General features: G+C 35.4%; 1 protein-coding gene across 5 annotated transcripts; it reads right to left on the reverse strand.

The window, feature by feature from the left end:
• Window positions 1–607: 607 nt before the first annotated feature.
• On the reverse strand, window positions 608–18,807 carry LOC121245182 (nudix hydrolase 3). 5 transcript variants are annotated; one of them, XM_041143470.1, is made up of 22 exons: window positions 18,579–18,806; window positions 17,022–17,201; window positions 16,213–16,290; window positions 15,048–15,144; window positions 14,167–14,300; window positions 13,650–13,725; window positions 12,962–13,048; window positions 11,988–12,094; window positions 10,719–10,890; window positions 10,385–10,638; window positions 10,201–10,282; window positions 6,531–6,596; window positions 5,586–5,663; window positions 5,242–5,337; window positions 3,518–3,624; window positions 3,187–3,355; window positions 2,084–2,167; window positions 1,558–1,652; window positions 1,382–1,472; window positions 1,154–1,300; window positions 910–982; window positions 608–767 (listed from the first exon to the last, which is right to left on the reverse strand). In XM_041143470.1, the coding sequence occupies exons 1-21, from the start codon at window positions 18,662–18,664 to the stop codon at window positions 929–931; spliced, it is 2,340 nt and encodes a 779-aa protein (XP_040999404.1). In that variant the 5' UTR covers window positions 18,665–18,806; the 3' UTR covers window positions 608–767; window positions 910–928. The 5 variants fall into 5 exon arrangements, with proteins under 5 accessions (XP_040999404.1, XP_040999392.1, XP_040999398.1 ...); XM_041143458.1 differs by having other exon boundaries at window positions 13,650–13,731; XM_041143464.1 differs by having other exon boundaries at window positions 608–773; window positions 13,650–13,731.
• Window positions 18,808–20,574: the final 1,767 nt, after the last annotated feature.

Genomic DNA, 20,574 nt, shown 5'->3' on the forward strand with positions numbered 1-20,574 from the left:
ATCAATCATTTTTAACATAATTTATGTAAAAACATTCTACATCAGCAGCGTGCTGAGTGTGCAAAAAATAAAACTTATAAATAAATTTTCTCAATATTTAATGTAATGAAGTCCAAATATTGTATTTGACTCGTTAAATTATAAAAAGTAAATATCTGCAAGGTGCTGCAAAATGCAAATACAAGAAAGAATAATTAAGCACGTGAAAAAACCAATTTGCAAGCTCCAGTTTTTGTGCAATCAACACACCACCACATCAACTGTTTTAAAAAATAATTAGTATTTTAATTTTTCTTAAAAGTAAAATTAATCTCATAATAAGTGGGGGTATTAATGCACCAATTTTGTGTGTAGCAACACTCCTCGAAGTTTAGAGGTGGCGGAACCTAAGGTGATTGCACAAACAAGCCCTCCTGGAGTGGTTCTGTGGCTACCGTGTCAAAGTGGCCAGAACCTAAGGTGATTGGGCCTCCTCATCCGGCAAGACCAACCCCTTTTGACTCTTTGAGGGTGGGCAGCCATTCTATTATTATTATTTTTTTTTTTTAGCAAGAAGTTAACGTATCAACTTATTATTGAAAAGTGCATAAGCCTGATTCTTTTAAGATAAATTCAAAAGTAATAGTACCTTTAAAAAAAGATTTAAAACAACTACCCAGATCCCTAGTTGCACCCAACTCCGGAGACACTGGTAAGAGCCTTACTACAACAGCCACAAGGCTAAATCATGCACAGCTGTATCAAATCTTCCATTGACAACGTACAACCTGCAGCTAGAATTATAGATAAATGTGAGGGGAGGAAGGACTACAATGGTCGAGATTTTAAGTTTTAACGCATTGAAGATTTGGCACAAGATGAACATTTAGTATCAAAAGTAGCGGTAAAAAAATCAGACTGGAGGATTACCGTTGATACGGCATTTTTTTCATTCCAATATTTTGTTGGCAATGGGAAAGATGGGAGCTATATCCACAGGAACCTGAGATACAAAGAGAAAATGAAAGACTAGAAGGACAAAAATGACAAATCGCATGTTGGTGTTTAGTGTGAGAATGATAAGTAGCATTTCTCATAGTAAGAAAACCCTGGATACATTTCGACTAACGAAAATACTGGCAGTGAGAAAGTAACAGATTGTTGTGGCTCATACCTGAATGTCCTCTAATTTCTGCAGAGCAATCTTTAATGGTTGTGTCATTTTACTATATTTCTGAAGAAGCACATCTGCAGCTTCTTTGTCACCTTTTGCCTGTATGGTGAGTATCTCCCTACTCAGGCTTTCGACCGCATCCTCAACCTTTTGAAAGTAGAACAAACTTTATGGCCCAGAAGAAAAGGAAAGAAGAACCATGGAAGAGGAATTATGGAATACTTATACCTTTGAAAAATCAACAGAGAACGTCTCATTGGGATGCAAAATGAAGGCTCCTTTGACATATAGCCAGTTAAACTGCAATGCTTGTCCTTTCCTGAAGATATATATTGCAAATACATAAGATGCTTGGTGATAACAGTTAAAATAGTGGATGATCATAGGATGAATAGCTAGCTTACCCATGAGCTTCCTGTAAGCCGAAACGTACTGAACGGAAGCATCCAGCAAGGAAGGAAACGTACATGGACTTTAACAAACTCTTGGGAAGCCAATCCTAGTCTCACCACAGAGATATAAGTAAGAACATCGATCTCAAGCTTCCACCATCAAAATAGAGCTTTGGAACTTAAATCCACCAAAGACCCATCTTTTTATTTGAAAGCAACTCACCCACCCTGTGGTGCCATTTAGATGAAAGGCTATTGACGAAAATACCAATATTATTTTAAATTTCCTTTGATCAATTAGAAGCCAATTATGACTATAGCCTATAGAACAGCTGCAGGCTTTTATTTTAAACTTACTTCTCTTTTAAATTTACCTATAAAAATAAATAAATTTACTTCTGATTCATTCCCAGGTATATTGTATAATGATAAGGGAATTAATGATACAAAATAAGTGCATTGTCTAAAGCATGTGAAAAGCATCCTATTAATGAGACTCATACAAAAATAATTGTGAATTGCATAACTAATTAATGACCTGGTGAATTAGGAACCGTAGTGCCCAAAGGCCAACTATATCAGCTTTTGCTTCTTCCAAAGCTGAGTGGAGTTCTTGAAGTTCCTGTATCAAAGTATAATATAGAAAGCATGAAGAATCAGATATAATACTATATTTAATAAAATTAAAAAAAAAAAAAAAAAGGGAATTGACATTACATCCGAACTCAAAAATTCAAACTTTTGTAAGCTTTTTTTTTTTTTTTGTGATAAGTAAAACTTTTGTAAGCTTTCAAAAACTCATAATAGGTGAATTGGCTCAACAAGTACATAAACAGGTTCCAAGTCCTAAACACAACTAATATGAGTTACTTAACGCATCCTCTCACATCTATGCCCAAACAACACCAAAATTAAGGCAAACAGGCCCAGTGACCAACAAAATCCAAAATAAAGGCAATACCTGGAGTTCAAGAACAAACAAACCAAACACTGATATAAAGTTAGAGCATCCAACCTAAAAGCTAAAGCTAGTACGTCAAGAGGCCCAACAAGTACACAAACCCATATCAAGTTGCAAACAAAGAGGAACTCCTCAACACTTCTGCCACACATGACCAAATTATTTTCCCCTTCACCCAAGAAACATAGAGATGCAGCTAATACATCTTCTTTCTTTCATAGGTGATAAATCTAATTGAAAAGTGCAGTAAGGGTTGCAATCATAGTACATGTGATGTATACACAATAAACAGCCTAAAGCAGCTAATATATTTCGTGTTGACATATATATCATGTTGACCTGGTGTTATGGTGTAGCAATTTAAAAAGTTTTATTTAGCTTACATTAGTTGCACTTTATGGTCTATATAGTCAAATGGTCATTTTTCTTTTATTGGTAAAGAAAAAATTTATTGATGAGAGAAGTGCACATAGCCCAATACACGGGTATATAGCTATTATATGAACAGAAACTTAGCTTCATGTAAAAGTTCTACATCAATATAGAAGTAGATGAGTTACTATGTAAACAAGTTATAATACTAAATTTAATCGGGTCCGAATTTAAAAAAGAAGAAGAAGAAGAAGTGAAACCACAGAAAAGAAAGAAACATATTAAGAACTAAAAATTGTTCAACTGACCAATCTGACTGTAGACTTTTCACCGTTTGGAAGTGTTATGGTATGGGGCCCAATCCCATGGCAACACTCATGGCAAATTGTGTGAGTGAAGAAGGATTCAAAATCTACAAGTCCTTGTTGTTCCTTTGTAATGCAAACATCAGCTATAGGTTGAAGAATATGCTTAAACCTGGTGAGTAAAGGCACGTCAGATTAAAAAAAAATTATCAACATGAAATGCCCAGATTTCAGGAAAGCAAGCGATGATGGAAATCAATTGATCAAAATAAATGTAAATAGTGGGCTGTAAAAAAGCATAATGATCACTGAAATTCTGAGGAAGGAATTGTACTTAGCCTCTGAAACATTCTTAAGCATGACCATTGATGTTCCTCGATCTTTTACTATACGCTCATCATTTGGCAAATTGAAAGCAATGGTTTGAGGGCCCTTTACATCCTGAGGCAAAATTTAATCTCATCAGCTTTCTTTTTTATTAAATAATACTACGCTTATAAAAAATACTACGCTTAGATCAGAACAATTAAGTGTGGATAAAAAGAACAAGAAATTAACACAAGAAAAAAACTATAGTTGGAAAACAAACAGACTAAAGTTGTCAATGCCAGTTAACATAGAGCAAATTATAGCTCTCCAATCAGTAAGTTAATTACGTTGTTGGTTTTAACCATAGCTAAGTTTTCAACACACAAATAAGACTTGTACAATGAGTGCAAGCACATCTAACTAATATATTAATTCCAGGTCCTGTCTCTCAATCTCATGGTGCACTATCACCAACTACAAGAATTTTAAAAGTTAAACTGTTTAATGCCAAAATAAGCCAGGTAGTCCTCAAGTGTACAAAAAGACACAAAAACCAAACCACCCAAGACTGATGTCTAAGCAAATTAAGCTCAAACCATAAGTTCATATAGTTGGGCCCCAGTCAAATGCAGATCATCTTAGAAACTTCTCTAGAGGGTTGAAAACTGGGCAAAACCATCATTTTAATCTCAGGAAGTGATCCAAGGTCAGCACTCACTGAGGAATGAGCAAAATAGACTCAAAAAGGAAAACAGCCTATGGACTCTCATTGACAAGAAAAAGAACCCAGAAAAGCCAAGACAAAGTACAAGTCATCCTAGCGTCCATGGCAGGACAGCATCCATACAGGCTACAAATCTTGATATAAACTAATTACCAAAATTCAAATTTGTAGGTATTGGGTCAGGCACAGACACACCTACACAAATTTTAAAGGCATCCCATGACTACGGTGTGAAAATTGGGCAAAAATTAAGGCTGGGATGGCAGATTAAGGGTTATATCAGCATATTTATGTCCAACGGATACACTGAACTATATGGTAAAACCACATAGATATAAGCATATATGCTACACTAATATTTCTAAGATCTGCATCTTTATCTTCGTTACTTTGCTTTTTGTCTCTGACACCTCCCTACATGAGCTTTGTGGTTAGAGTTTAGGATAACAGAGGTAATTATTTTAGGGTTTATAAACTACTTGTGGTTTGAAGTGGCAGGATTTAATTCCAAAGAATTCCTCTACAAGTGTAGACTAAAATATATTATATTAAACTACCGTGCAACACCGAGCTGACCCTAACCAGAAGTTCAGAACTTTGAGACCCCTACACATTCCAGGCACTTATTACGAATGGAGATAGCAAAATTAGATCAGAGGAAAGACGAAAAAAAGGGGAAACTTTTTTAAAAGAAAATTACAGTAATTTCAAATTAATGCATACTCTGGGCCTATTCTCATTTTGTGACACTACTAAAGATGGATAAAAACCATAATTTTAGGACAGAACTTGTAATTAAGTGGGTTGTCAGGATACCAATATTACTGGATCATCATTTATGACCTTCGTTATTATTTGTTGATAAATGAGCTTTCTAAGCTTCCCGTAATGCACTGCAGATATCTTACAATTAGTTATATTTGAATTACCATGCTTGATTCATGGCATACAGAAGTATAAATTGGGTATAGAATAGAACCATCGTGGAAGATACCTTTCAGTTTTCACACATTTTACAAACTCACCCCTGCATTATAAAGAAGGTGAATGACACGAATAGGAGCAGCAGTCACATCTTCAGATTTGTACACACTTTCCATTGGCAGATTTTGTTCAAGAATCTGTATAATAGAATCCTTTTTAGTAATTGAAAAGTAAAATTAGAGAGGAAAAATGAAAGCTATTACACCTCTGGTAGGCCACTGACGCATCAGCCAAATGGTACATATCCTTATCTGAAAGGAGAAGTTCGGTTCAACCCATAGTTGGTGGGGTTTATGAGGCTAGAGTTCTTCAACCAATTGCTAAGATGAAAAAAAGTGAATGGGTACAGAAGAGGGTGAATGAGAATAGAAGAGGATAAGAATACCTTCAAATTATCACCAAAGAGTTTAAGCTGAGCAGTTGCTTTGTCATCCCGAACTCCAATAAATGCTTCAAATGTAGCCTGCAATTAAATGCAATGTAACTATTATGTTATATGTCTATTTGAGTACAGTGAACAAGAATATGAGTGATCAATGATAAATTCCGGCTTCAGAAAAAAGATAAACAAGGTTTAATGCTTTCTACAAAGCTCAGTTTTGTTCTAAGACTCCTGCAGCCCTGCCATGTGTCTTTCAGAAAATGTAACATTATCCTCACTTCAGCAATCATTTCACCAACAGAATACCAGTAATATCTATTTCAAGCATTACTAGTTTTAAGCAATGCTGGGCATGCAAGTCAACCGGCTAGGTACATATGACATGGCAATAGTAATTCCAATCTTCATCCAAAAGTAGCCAGAGAAAATCCCCAACAAGATAACAATAGTGATCGCCCTTAACGGATTGTACTACTCAATTTCAAAACACTTCAATATGATTACATGTTACTGTGGCTAATTTTTTATTTTGGGCTCCGATAGGATCTGTTACTCATAAATATCAAGCAAAGGCAGAAAAATAAAGTCATCTCTTGTATCCTATCCTTCGAGCTTTGGTTAACTTTAAAGCAATTTTCATTGTATAGGCACACAATGAAGATTATTTTTTATATAGGATAAGATTTTGTTGAATCGAAAAGGGAGTTACTCCAGTACACAAGTAGTATACAAGAGAGACATCCAACTAGCTGAAGGGTGGTAATCAACCCACACAGCCCATGAGACTAGAATACATAAACTCACTGTACATGCATAGATTTAGTGCTTAAAGGCCATGAGGCACATGCAGAATAGTGTGTTACGACTGAAAAGAAACTCAATCTTACACTACAAGTAAAGGTGAGGAAAATGCGAGCAACATGAACAGGCTATCCATAAAAATAATACCTTGTACCCAAAAAGTGTATCTTCATATGTCTCATAGGGACCAATAGTAACATCCAGCTTGGAATCCTACACCAAGGGACCAAATCGACATTAACAGTGAAACCAAAAGACTATTACAAATATTTGTTTAAATTTTGAAACCATATCAACAGAAAAAAACTGGTTGATATTTGATGAAAAGCTACAATGAATCTTCCACAATTGTGTCTTTTGTGTTTCCCGTGTTATCATATTCTTCTTTCCTACATCAGCATATAAATTTTACAATTTTAATATAGCGATGCATGTAAAAATTCAATCAATGCCTTGATTAGACTTTTTTTTTTTTTTTTTATAAGTAATCGATAATATTATAAATAGATATAGGCAAAAACCCAAGTACACAAGATGGATACAAGAGCTAAAACCTATCTAGGTCAACGAAAGGGAATCTAGAAAGTCATGAACATTCAAGCCATTAAAATCTAAAGCAATGGCCCATAGCAATAAAGTACGGAAAAGTAAAGCTCTAAGTTCCTCCGGCGACTGCTCCTTGTTTTCAAAAGTCCGATCATTGCGCTCTTGCCAAATGCACTACATGATACAGATCGGAATGATTTTCCACACCTCCTTAATTTGTTGAACTCCTCTCGGAAGTGTCCAAATGGCCAACAGATCAACCACAGTTGCCGGCATCACAAAGGATAACTCTACTCGACTGAAAACTTCCACCCACAAGGCTCTGGTTATCTCGCAATGTAACAATAGGTGTTCCACTGTCTCCCCTGATCTCTTACACATGCAACACCAGTCTAGTATAACTATTCGTCTCTTCCTCAGGTTGTCAGTGGTCAGAATCTTCCCCCACATTGCTGTCCATGCAAAGAAGACCGCTTTCGAAGGCGCCTTATTTCTCCAAAGTCTCTTCCATGGGAACTGAATGGTTGCGGCTTGGAAAAGGGACTTATAGAAAGATCTAACTAAGAAGATGCCCTTACCCGCAGGGTTCCACCATAAACTGTCAGCTTGCTGTCTATTCGGCTTCACAGAATATATGAGGTGGAAAAAGGCATCAAAGATGTCTACTTCCCAATCTTGTGTTGCTCTACTAAATGTCACGTTCCACTGCACTTGATCCCCTGCTATAATCATGAGGTCCTCAATGGATGCTTCCTAATTACGAGCCATTTTGAAAATAGCTGGAAAGGCATCCTTTAGAGCCTCACTCCCACACCAAATGTCCTTCCAGAACTTAATACGGGATCCCCTCCCCAACACCAATTTAGAGTGAGCCATAAAGTCCCCCCACCCGCACCTAATGTGTTTCCACATCCCCACACCACTTGCCCCATTTACCTCTTTGGTGCACCAACCCCCCATACGCTTCCATATTTACAATCAATCACTAGTTTCCATAAGGCTTCTGTCTCCAAGTTATACCGCCATAACCACTTCCCGAGCAAGGCCCGATTGAAAATTCTCAAATTCTTTATACCCAACCCACCTGACGAGATTGGTCTACACACCTTGTCCCAGCTGACCAGGTGAAATTTGAATTCATCCCCTATCCCACTCCATAGGAAATCACGATACAGTTTCTCAATCCAAGCCACTACACTGACAGGCAAATGGAACAAAGATAGAAAGTACGTAGGTAAGTTAGAAAGGGTGCTCTTAATGAGAGTCACCCGGCCACCTTTCGACAAATACAATCTCTTCCATCCTGCCAATTTCCTTTCTATCTTTTCAATAACTGAATCCCAAATAGATGAGGCCCTAGCAGCAGCCCCCAAAGGTAATCCCAAGTAGGTAATGGGAAGAGAAGCTACCTTACATCCAAGAATGCCAGCTAGCTGTCTAGTATTACTCACATTCCCCACTGGTATTAACTCTGACTTGTCAAAATTAACTTTCAGGCCTGACACTGCTTCAAAGCATAATAACAGAGCCTTCAATGTCCTCAACTGGTTGTGATCAGCCTCACAAAATAAAAGGGTGTCATCTGCAAAAAGTAAATGAGACAAAATAATAGTACCCCTATTGGGGTCACCAATCGGAAAACCAGCCACCAACCCATGCGTAACCACCACCGATATCATCCTACTCAATGCCTCCATAACGATAACAAAGAGAAGTGGAGACAGAGGATCTCCTTGCCTTAGACCTCGAGAGCTGCTAAAGAATCCAGTCGGGCAGCCATTAATCAAGACTGAAAATCTGGCCGTAGAGATACACCAACTGATCCAACTACGCCATCTAACCCCAAAGCCACATTTTCCCAACAAATACAAGAGGAAATCCCAGTTTACATGGTCATATGCCTTCTCCATATCTAATTTGCAAAGAATCCCTATGGATCCAGCCTTTAATCTGCTATCTAGGCCCTCATTTGCTATAAGAACTGAATCCAGGATTTGTCGCCCCCTAACAAATGCATTTTGTGGTTTCGTTATAATCTTCCCCAAAACCACCCCCAATCTGTTGGCAAGAACCTTGGAGATAATTTTATACACTCCACTCACCAAGCTGATGGGTCGAAAATCCTTTATCTCCAACGCACCCATCTTCTTAGGGATCAACGCAATAAAAGTGGCATTTAGGCTTTTCTCAAACTTCCCAACCAAGGAAATTTCCTGAAACACATTCAATAAATCCACTTTCACCACTTCCCAACAAGAATGGAAAAAGCCCACCGAGAAGCCATCTGGACCTGGAGCTTTATCTTTACCCATACGTCTCACTACATCATACACTTCCTCCTCTTCAAAAGGCCTCTCCAACCACGCCGCTTCTTGGGGCTCAATTGTATCAAAACCAAGACCATCCATCTTTGGCCTCCATTCCTCACGTTCAGTAAGCAATTGTTCATAGAAATCCACCACATGGTCACTAATCACAGGGGCCTCCTTACACTCCATACCATTAATATTCAACATATCAATGGTATTATTTCTTCTGTGAGAGTTAGCAACTCTATGGAAGAACTTTGTACTCCAATCCCCTTCTTTTAGCCACAATGCTCTCGACACTTCTGGCGCCAAGAAATCTCTTCTAATGATAATAATCTCTCTAATTCTGAAACCAACTCGGCCTTCCTCGATATTTCTTCCAGTAAAAGAGCTCTAGCCTCAAGTATTCGCTCAAACTGTTGGAACTCTTCCACCATGAGTTTCTTACGCTCCCCTATATCTCCAAGGATTGTGTGTTCCAAAGCTTAAGGTCATTTTTCAAAGCTTTCAGTTTATAGGCTAAGATTCTTATAACTTGATGAAAAACACATCACTTGGTAGTTGGTAATAAAAAACACATCACTTTAAACTTTCTCTTCAAGCTAGCCTATATGCTTATTTATTTATAGTTTGATGTCCTGGAAATGCAATGGCTTCAAAATATGTAAAACTTGATGAAACAAGTGATGGAAATCAACAAAGATTGTGAACTAGAAATGCAAACCCTCAAAAAAAGTGGGAAAAAGTAGTTCATAATGTTAAGAAGATCATAATGTTAATTCTTCAAGCAGCTATGTCGAAATCAGGTTTTACATACTAGGAAACTGGCACAAAGTTATTTAGAAAGAATCAACAAATAGATGTCACTCTCCTTATGCGTACAACTTTGCTTTGGGCATGCATTACTATGAACTGAATTACAAAGGAGAGGAAAAGTGGAGAACTATATGACAAATACTAACCAACTCCATCCAGGCTATATCTGACTCATAATAATCATTTGAACACAGAGCATTGGCTTTGCCATGCAGCAGTCTCTTCAAACTACACAAGGCAAGAAAGACTCAGCGAGTATTTGTGAGTAGAATAAAGATCAGCATATGCTTAAACAACGAACTATCAACAGAAATCCGAAAACAAAATTACCTAGATGAGCTAGTAATATCCCCAGCTTTTTGCAGTAATTCGGAGGCTTTTTTGAGGTAGGGCTTATACTCTTGAGGGAAAGGAACAATGTACAGATCATGGGTGGAACCAACCAAATGTTGTGTTATGTTAGCCGTATCATAAGACAAAGAAGATTCCAGACCAAATTCACTATGCCTTTTGATAATATTGAAAAAGCCAGTTGCATCCTGTTGTTGATCCGCTGTTAGACTGCTCTTCCATAATTCAAATTCCTGTAAAAGAGAAACTAATCGTATTTATGCATGTAAAACAATTACTTTTTTATGCATATGACGAACTTTCCAGAAAATACCCTTTTGTCCATGTCTGGAGGATAGAAGTTTGCACCAGGTGGTTTCAGCATGGGGAATGCAGCTCTATATTCAAGGCCCTTCCAATGACTAACTCGCCTTGTGGCCTCAGGAAGCAACTTAATGGCTGAATTGGCAGTTGTTAAAAATGCCTCATTCTCATCGAGGCAAGACCTGTTGATAAGGAACAATATTAGAGATTTTTCTCCTTAAAAATGTACTTATCAAAAAAATTTGGACAAATCTTCACAAGAGATTTTTACACATTTCACAACAGAAAGAATCAGTTGGACTGCAGCATGTGTGAACACAATAAGTGTCAACGTTGTGTAGCTCCTCATTCCCATCACTTTTTACCCCTTAGCTGCAGAGTCCTTTTCACTTCTTTATGAGATCGCATTGCTTATCATTTATGTATGTGGATACATTTGTACATTTGTAATAGTCTTGAGTCATGATTAAATGCACATAACACTTAGCTAAGAGTAAAACTTTGAAGAGCCAACTTTTTATGAATTAAGGTCAAGAAGTGTCCAGAAAATTGAAAAAAAAAAAATAGGCTAGGTCTCTGTACTTTTTGCAAGTCTGGTTCAGAAGAAGGAGGATATATATATATATGCATATATGGAGAGAGAGAGAGAGAGAGAGAGAGAGAGAGTAGAAACCCGACGCAAAGGCTAAAAATTTATTGTGGTGGTGTCTAATATTAGGATTGCCAAAAACCTCTTGAGGTCATCTTTTTAGCAGAAAACAGAGGAGATCAAGGAGCCTGGAACAAATCTCTATATTTTGGCAATGAAGATACAAACCAAATAATTTTGTTTTTGGCAGGCAAGGAAACTGCTTCCTTCTACTCGAAGGCCTAAAAAAGGCTTTAGTCAGTCAGGTCACAGGGAGTAAACCCGGTCCTCCAGTTTTCTAAGGCCGGGTCTGGCTTTGAAGAGAAGATTGCAATAATGAGTCAGGGAAATAGGAACTAGGATATGAGTAAAATAAAGCTCAAAGGATCCAATCTCCCCTAACAAGGGATATCTCTCAAAGTCAGGGAATGATTAATCTTTTTATGTCTTTCTGAAGAAAATCAAACTTATTCGATAAATTTACCAATAACTTTCATATCTTTAAAACACATTCTGTAACAAACATTTTGAACATGACTTTCTGTGTTTCAAGAGGTGTCTGTGTGTATGTGTATGTGTATGTGCGTGTGCACGTGTTTTGTTCTAACACCAGAGACAAAGCTACAGTGTGTCACTTTGAGAAAGACTCACCATGGACTCTTATTAATCACATAATACATCCATTTTAGCTTGTCTAACTCTGATGCATCAGCATGCTCCTTTAACCAATCTCTTAAAGCTGGATTACTATACCAGACCTGAATAAAAAATCAAGGAGAACAAACTAAATTTTAGTAAAAGGCACCAATTTGGTAATCTAACAAAACAATTTTTTTTTATATATGTAACAGTACAAAACAATTGAGTGAATGCCGTCGATTATAGCAACCTCAATTAAGTCCAAATGGATGGCCCAAAACAAAACAGCTATTTGATTGTTTAAAGAAAACACAAGTACGCAATATAAAGATCCTTCTGCGGCCTTTCAGAAGTAGAAACTATCCTTTTCATTTGCAGTGAGTATTTTTTTTTATCGGTAAACAAAATTTTATTGAGCATAAAATAGACAAAGGCCCGATTATACGGGACATATAGAAGAGCATCGCCTATGCATGCTAGTTTGGCAATACAAGGAAGTCATGAAAAGACATGCCATTAAAAGCAATTACAATCGACCAATGCAGTGAGTATTAAACCCAACAAACATAATTGATAAGAGAAGTATACGGTGAACCATAGCTACAGTGGTTGATGTGCTGACCTTATGTTTGGACTATGAAGCAACAACTATAGTCACCTTCTTTTTTTCAATGGAGGGGTATATTAAGATAATAGGCTTTTAATTATGTTTTATTGTTTTGTAATTTACATGCACTACCTTAAAAACTTCTTTTTGGTTATTACATTAAAAAAAAGGCTTAAAACACTATCTAAATCAAGAAAATGAACTCTCTTTATAAATCCCATCATATGCAGAGCAGATACCAGTAGTCAAGTGTGCCAGACAACAGGAAAATCACGTTCATGAATATCTTTTTCACGAGTAGTCATGAATATGAAGTATCTAAATGCACTTAGATATATTGGAAGCATAAATAAATTTGTGAGTGTGTTGTCTATACAACCTGCAGGTCAAATATTGTATCCATAACTTTTGCAGCATTGACAAGTAAAACCAAAGCTTCCCTGTCTGCATCCGTAAGCCCAGTCAACTGCTTCAAGTTAAATAGACAAAAATATATAAAAATATTAGAGAATTCATTTCGAATTCATAAGATGCATAAGGCAGAAAACAACTACAATATGAAAAAAGACCAACAGCTTAGTAAACTAAATTTTGAAATAAGATCAAATTAACAGTACACTTAATCAACAAAAAAAATGAAAAATGTTATTTTTCCTCTTAATTTGTAATCTCTACTATAACTTCTAAATTACTTCCATGTAGTGTTCAACACATACTACGGAAATAAAGAGAAGTGATAAGTCTATAGAAAAATATAAAAAATTGACTAGGCACAATGAACATATACAGAAGTCTCTTCTCCAAAGTACGTAGGATGCATAAGCAATAAAAGAACACAATGGCAGACAAAATAACTTGAAGATCCATTTACGTGTGACTATGTGCTCAAAGCCTCAAAATAGCAAATGCCAACCAATATGGAGCATGGTCTGATTTAATAAAAAACATGATACCGCACCATCTCAAATGACAGGAATAAAAAATGGAAGTTAATAATACCCTAAACAAATATATCCAATAATAGAACGCAGAAAATAGATGTAAATAAATGCCAAAAGGTTGAGAACCTCTGCATCAAGTGAAACAGGAGCATAACGACGGAGTTGCTTCTGTAGAGCCAAACTGCGTGCCACAGTGCTTTCTTTGTACCTTTAACAAAATATTTATTTTGAAAGCTTCAACACCATGGAGATCAGATGGCAAAGTGTACCCATGTTTAACTCACTTTTACAGGGTACAAAATCCAAAGCTACCCAGTGAAAATTTCTACACACCAATGATGAATAAATACCTTGGCAGTGAGGAAACATGTCACAAGTTTAAAGAAGCAAATAACCAAAAGCATTGAATTCAACATTGAAAGTACATTTTCTTACGTTCAAAAAAGTAGTTGAATGTTTTGTTTTCTAGATAACTCGTTGACTTCTTAAGCATATCCTAGAGAAGTAACTAGATGCAACCTTGGACATCAAATGGCTAATCAATTAATTTCTTACACACCGGGAAAGAAAAAAAAAAACACACAATAGCAATATATTCATATGAGGCAGCCATGATTAGGAACTAGATCTCTGTTGAACATACCTCCGTTCAATTATATGAAAAAGCTCGCCATATTGTCCATTTACATCATAAGGGACATATTCCGGATCTTCTTTAGCAAGTACGCTTCTATATTCCTCATAAGAAATGTATTTAACAGCAGAGACTTCTGTTTCCTATAAGTAAAGAACAAGCAAGACACGATCAGATTCTTGGGCCATCTAATAGCAGATTATGCCATGAGATGAAAGAAAGCTGTATTTGCGGGCCAAAACTGCAACAGTAGAAAATTCATAAAACGTCTTTAGCTTAAAAGTAAAGGCCTAGAAATCAAGTTTAAAACGGACAATAGCATCACCCAATATAGCTAACTGAAAATTACTTTACTTTAATCTATAAAACAAAAATGCTTAATTTAAGAGCAATGAATTGTTCAAGTTGAAATATATTGTCTTATCCCCTTTCTTGAACTCCATTCTATTTCACTGAATTTAAACAAACATGGTTGGGTTTGTGAAGCAAATCCAAAATGGCAAATTGAAAATCACTTCAATCCCATGGCACACGCGGCCCATGAATCAAGAATTTTCCTTTTCTCATAACATGCTAGGTAATTTGCCTAAGGGGTAGTTAATGTCGCCGGTTTGTCCCAAGCAGGTTCTAATTGCCCGTAAGAATGAAAGACTAAATCCAATGCTTCTAATTTCTAAAGCACAATCCACCTCCTTCCTTAAAAATGGCAGTAGGCTCCTCACTAATACCAAAAAGGAAACAGAATAGGGCAGGTTGTCTTCAATGATTCTCACTGAAGACAATGGACTCATAGAGAGAGAGATGGTTTCAAAGCATCTATGTAAGGAACAAAGAAAAATATATATCAATTTAATGGAAGTTCATCTGACAATAATCAATAACCTTCTCACCTGAAGAGTAAAGGCCTCCAGAGGGATTGGATCCAAAGTTGTAACCAGGTAAACATCATTAAATTCTTTATTTATGAATTTTCCGTCATTTATGACACTGCATTTTCAAAAACGTTAACCTAACATTATTTAATTCAAAGCATATATTAGCGAGTTAAATTACAAAATGTAACACACACAGGAAACATTTTTTTTTTTTTTTACAAGTACACACAGGAAACATATATCTATATGTTCCTTCATACATACCTATACAAAGCACAATTATTCTTTTAATTGAAAACTTAATATAAGGCCCATGCATGCACATACCCGTATACAAATAGAGGCATATACATAAGTATGTACATATAGCTTTCTCCTTCTATCAACTGAAACCATCATTGTATCCATCAATAGAATAAGAACAGACATTATTATACTCTTCAATTGTCATAATCAAATTGACCTTTTTTCCCTCATTTAGAGGTACAAACTGTACACAGCTGTCTATAAAGCCAGTGCACATCAGTTACATATCCATGTTCAAGTCTGTTCAATATTCTAAACACGTTTAAGATTGTACAGCGAGTTTTCTTTCAACCGGCACAACACCAGCAATAGAGAAGACTAGAAAAAGAAATGAGTAATCACAGAGGAACCACCAGGAAAAAAGAATAAAAAAAGAAGAAGACTGATGACAGAGGTTCCCATCAGCAGAGAAGGTGAAGCTCAAGATATATGCTATAACATAACAAAGCAAACTTGAGATAACAACTCTTGGCAGCAGAAGTAGTTGTAACAGGCCACAAGAATGGGCAATTACAGATTTAGCACTGGAGAGTTCTCAGCAAGACATACTTATAAGTTACAAATATCTTACACCAACAAGAAGCTTTTCGTCTTTTGATTCCTAAAATATTTGCATAATTATTAAACTTCAATATATCATCACTGAAAATAAACCCTTTTAACAGTCTGTTTTAAGCAAAATATAGGACTTGTTAAGCCATGAAAGCCTGAACGGACCGTTCATGATATTATTAAAAGCAAGTGTTTCTATCTCGAAATGAAAAGCCTAACTAGCAATAAGCATCATTTATAACAAAATAAAAAATATTTTTAAATCTGAAACACAAAGGAGCTCAAATGACGGCACTGGAGGAAGGGGTTTTGATCTACTAACCAGTCCTGAAGAAAAATGAATATCATTTCAAATGCATCCTTAGGAAGGATTACACCAAGCTCTTCTTGAAGCTCCCTCCTAAATGCATAAACTACTTGTTTTAGTGATAAGCATTATACATCGGGCAGTAAATTTAATTCATCAAGCAATAAAGTACTTGAACAAGAAAACCAAAAAAAAAAAAATCACTGTACCAAACATAGTGGCATTATTTGAAAAATAAAAACAAGGGATCTAAGTAAAAGAAGGAATATAAAATTCTTTTTTTTTTAATTAAATGTATTCTATTCGGGTAGATTTGCCACGAATTGGAGTAGGTGGGGATGAAGAAAGGAAGCGTAAATTTTCACAAATAAATGCTAGAATAGCAACCCTTCTATGCCCACTTGAACATAATGCAAACTTCACTTGTCAAACTACACAAAGTGAGGCGATGGCACCTTGTTTTTAGCAAACATGTTTGCTAGTTCTTATTAAAAGATGTTTTTAACGGTTTCACCCTTTTCTCCTACAGCCACTTCATACTAAAAAGAGAGCAAATGTTTCTATCTCCATTGCCACAACAGCCTGATGCAGAAAATGCCTGATTAAGAAAGGAATGCTCTAGAGGTTTATAACTCTTATTTTAATTAGATAAGTATTATTTGTATAAGGAAGTCATGGGATATGGAGGACATGTTTTTCTCATCATTGCTGATATAGCAAAGAATATAAAGGAAATGGGATCTTCTGCAAATGAATAATATCTTTGCACAAAATAGCATCACTGAAAATCTCATCTAGAGAAATAAGTATTGTTAATTTGTTACCAAGCTGTCACAAGCGATGAATCACCAGCAGATATGTGGCCAGCACTGGAGATATCCCACAACCCAGGCCAGGAATCTTTGCAGTCAGCACGACGCTGGAGAAGAAGTTCTTGAGTATTTTCAGCAAAAATCCACACATGAACAGCTCGATGGTAATCTCCATCTCGATGAATATCACCCCTATGAAAAGAAAATAGTCAAAAAAAAAATAAGAGTCAAAATTTCATATATTGTGTAGATAGATATGAGCCATGAGTACTTAACAAATCTAAATTTTCAAAACTCAAAAAGGCTTTTGCAATTTCTTATATTACACTGATGGGATAAATATTGACTAACTTATAACAAGGCTTTTTCTCCTTAATACATGTCACTCAAACTAGTCTAGCAAAAATTACTAGCAGAAATTATGTAACTGTCTTGGAAGATGATAAAACATTACGAAACACAAAATAAACTTGACAGACTTTAACTTGAGAAGTATCAGTACATGCATGAGTTAAAGTTTGCAGAAACATAAATAGGCTTTGCATATCAGTGCAGAGCATACAACTATACAAGAGCAATAGACCGAAATAGAACGTACTCCAACTAATGTGGAATTGAACAAATAAAATCCGGATTGAGTCGATCAACTCATGTACATTTACTGACACAACGGAATACAATCTAGCATATTCAATTCCAAGGTTAAGGCCTTGGGCTCAAGTGGAATTTAACCCCTAGGGATTGGCTCAAGTGGTAAAGGCCTTAGACTTGGCTATGCTCTCCCAAGTCTAAGGTTCAAATTCCCTTAGATGCAAACAATCTTTAGGGACCACACTCCTGGAAAAAAATAGCAATTTAATTACTTTCGTGTAGAAAAACTTCGGTGCGGAGCATAGGACCGGATTTTACTCGGTAGGAGTGGGTCTGAAGGCCCTACCTTGGTCCCCGACATTAAAAAAAAAAAAAAAAAAAAAAAAATCCTGCGATGCTGATAACTCAAATAATAAGATTGCTCTATGCTATAATGAAGAAGTTATTTAATATGTTCACACCAGCACGACCGTATCCCAAAAGCTTGTTTCTTCTCATCCAAGAAACTCTTCATAAAAAATAAAAAAATTCTATTTGCAGTCTTACTTAGGATTGTACGTGCAGACTTTTCATTAAATAAAAAAAATTATCATTTTATGAGGAATATTTTTTGTAATTTTAGAAAAATTTAAAGATAAAATTATCTAAAATTGTATTGCAGTTCCATTTGTACGTAGCATTGCTCTAAAACATAAGAGTAATGATAAACATAACACTTTTAGTTTTTACAACACATGTTATAAAAAAAAAGATATTTTTGCAAAATGATTAGTTTTATAAGGTATTTTATAAAAATACCCCTCCTTCTAAAATTTTGTTATAGAAAATGTTGTATAAATTATTATGTGTTTATCATTTTTCAAAACATAAAGCAGATGAAAATCGCATGATTCGCGTTGTTTTGCAGGTTGAAGTGAAATTTACAACGCATAACACAAGGCGAACTGATATCAGATACAGAGAGAGAGAGAGAGATGCCTGGGTTTGGAAATGCCAGTTTTGACACCGGACTCGGTGAGGACGTCGAGGTGCTCTTCCTGAAGATGATGAGCTTCCTGAGCCATCTGCTTGTGACCGTTAACTTCCTTGTTGATCACGGAAACCCTGTGTTACAGGCGAATTCAGATTCCCAATCGGCACTCCCACGCAATTCAATTTTGATCCTTGAAAGTCCCAATCAGCACACCGACGCAACTCGTCAAGTCAATCTTCAACCTTTCTGGTAAAAAAAATAAATAAATCTTAGAACCTTTAAACTTTTGAATTTCGATTTTACCCCCTGGAATTTTGATTGTATCCATATAGACCTTAAACTTTTTAAAAATTAATTTCAATTTCACCATTTCCCTAGCGCAACTTAAAACGGCCTTACGCAAGTTGCTGTTGATAAATTATTAATTTATAACGATGGGATAAGTGAAATGATATTTACACTTTAAGGGTGTATAAATATCGTGTATTTAAAAAAAAAAATAGTTAAATAAAAAATACTAGATACATTTATAAAATATACAAGTGGCAAGCACTTTCATTGAAAAAATAATAAATATGAAATTTATATAAATAAATTATTTTTTAATAATAAATCTTATTATTTTTTAAACGAAATGCACGTCACTTACACAATCTATAAATGTATCTATTATTATTCAGTTAAATACAAGAGTAACATAAGAAAATTACTTTTTTAACTGTAGACCCTATCATTTTCAATAAAAATGTGTAAAATTTACATACATTAAAATTGTATATAGTATTATTCGATAATTATAACCAAGATCGAAGGATTGAATTGGAAGATACATGCACTTTGTCACTATTATAATGTTTAACACTTCATATAAGATTTTTAACGTTATAAATTTATATAAATATTTAATATTATATCTATTTATTTCTGCATCTTGCTATTAATTTTACGAGAGGATCTCAATTTAAAAAATCTATCTCCTATAATAATATTATATCTATTTATTTCTGCATCTGGCTATTAATTTTACGAGAGGATCTCAATTTAAAAAATCTATCTCCAGTGAGATATTAGACCCACAATACAATTTTGTAAATCCTCATTACTCATTTTTATAAATAAAATATATATATATATGATATTTATATATGTCAATACAATTTTGCCTCAATTTTTTTTTTTTTACTTTATTCCACAACATCTCCCTTAAAGTAGGGGTGGGCAGCAGGACCCCGCACTCTGCTGCCTCACCTCCATCCGCCTCACCCCGTGTCTAGTGTCCTTAGCGGGGATGGGGGCGGGGAGGACTCAACCCCGCGCACCCCACTTACATGTTTATATATATATAAACCTAAATGTATATTTATATTTTTAAATTTTGTATATATAAATATATCTTACAATTTATTAGACTTGATCACAAAGAATATATTAGCAAATTTAAAAATTACATAGTTTAAAAATTAATACACTACAACTTACATAAAATATGCACTAACAAATTTAAAAATTACATAATTTTTAAATTATAGTCATATTTACAAAATTTAAATTTACAATTTGAGTCTAAAAATGTATTTTTAATCACTCTTGGGCTTAGGAATAATTTTTAAATCTAATGAAATGTAGTCTATTTTTTAAGTAGACATGAGGTATGGTAAATTGGAAATCCATCATGCACTGACCCCGGGATGCGGGGGGAGGGGGATGGAGGTGAAAACTCCATCCCCCACCCCATGCAGGGTCGGGGGCGGGCTACCCCGTACCGTATGGTGTGGGTAGCACCCCTACCTTAAAGTGTAGGAAAATAAAATTGAAGAATAATATATGCATGTGTATATATAAAAACATAGACAATAAAGATTTTTTTCAATTTTCTAAACAAATTGGATCATCTAATTTTTTAGAGATATACGCATACATCGTGTGTGTCTTACATGATCTTTTAATATTTTTGGTTTAAATTTTTTTAATATTAATATATATATATTTATATATATCCAA

Source organism: Juglans microcarpa x Juglans regia, chromosome 1S, assembly GCF_004785595.1.
Source record: "Juglans microcarpa x Juglans regia isolate MS1-56 chromosome 1S, Jm3101_v1.0, whole genome shotgun sequence".
Classification (NCBI taxonomy): domain Eukaryota; kingdom Viridiplantae; phylum Streptophyta; class Magnoliopsida; order Fagales; family Juglandaceae; genus Juglans; species Juglans microcarpa x Juglans regia.

What these genes read in the sequence shown, in the direction of transcription:
- LOC121245182 (XM_041143458.1), bottom strand. Translation starts at nt 18,664, where the DNA reads ATGGCTCAGGAAGCTCATCATCTTCAGGAAGAGCACCTCGACGTCCTC. An exon ending in TGGAGGCCTTTACTCTTCAG is followed by an intron (nt 14,301 to 15,047) that starts GTGAGAAGGTTA and finishes CTTTACTTATAG; the next exon opens with GAAACAGAAGTCTCTGCTGT. An exon ending in AGAAATTAGAGGACATTCAG is followed by an intron (nt 983 to 1,153) that starts GTATGAGCCACA and finishes TTTGTATCTCAG; the next exon opens with GTTCCTGTGGATATAGCTCC.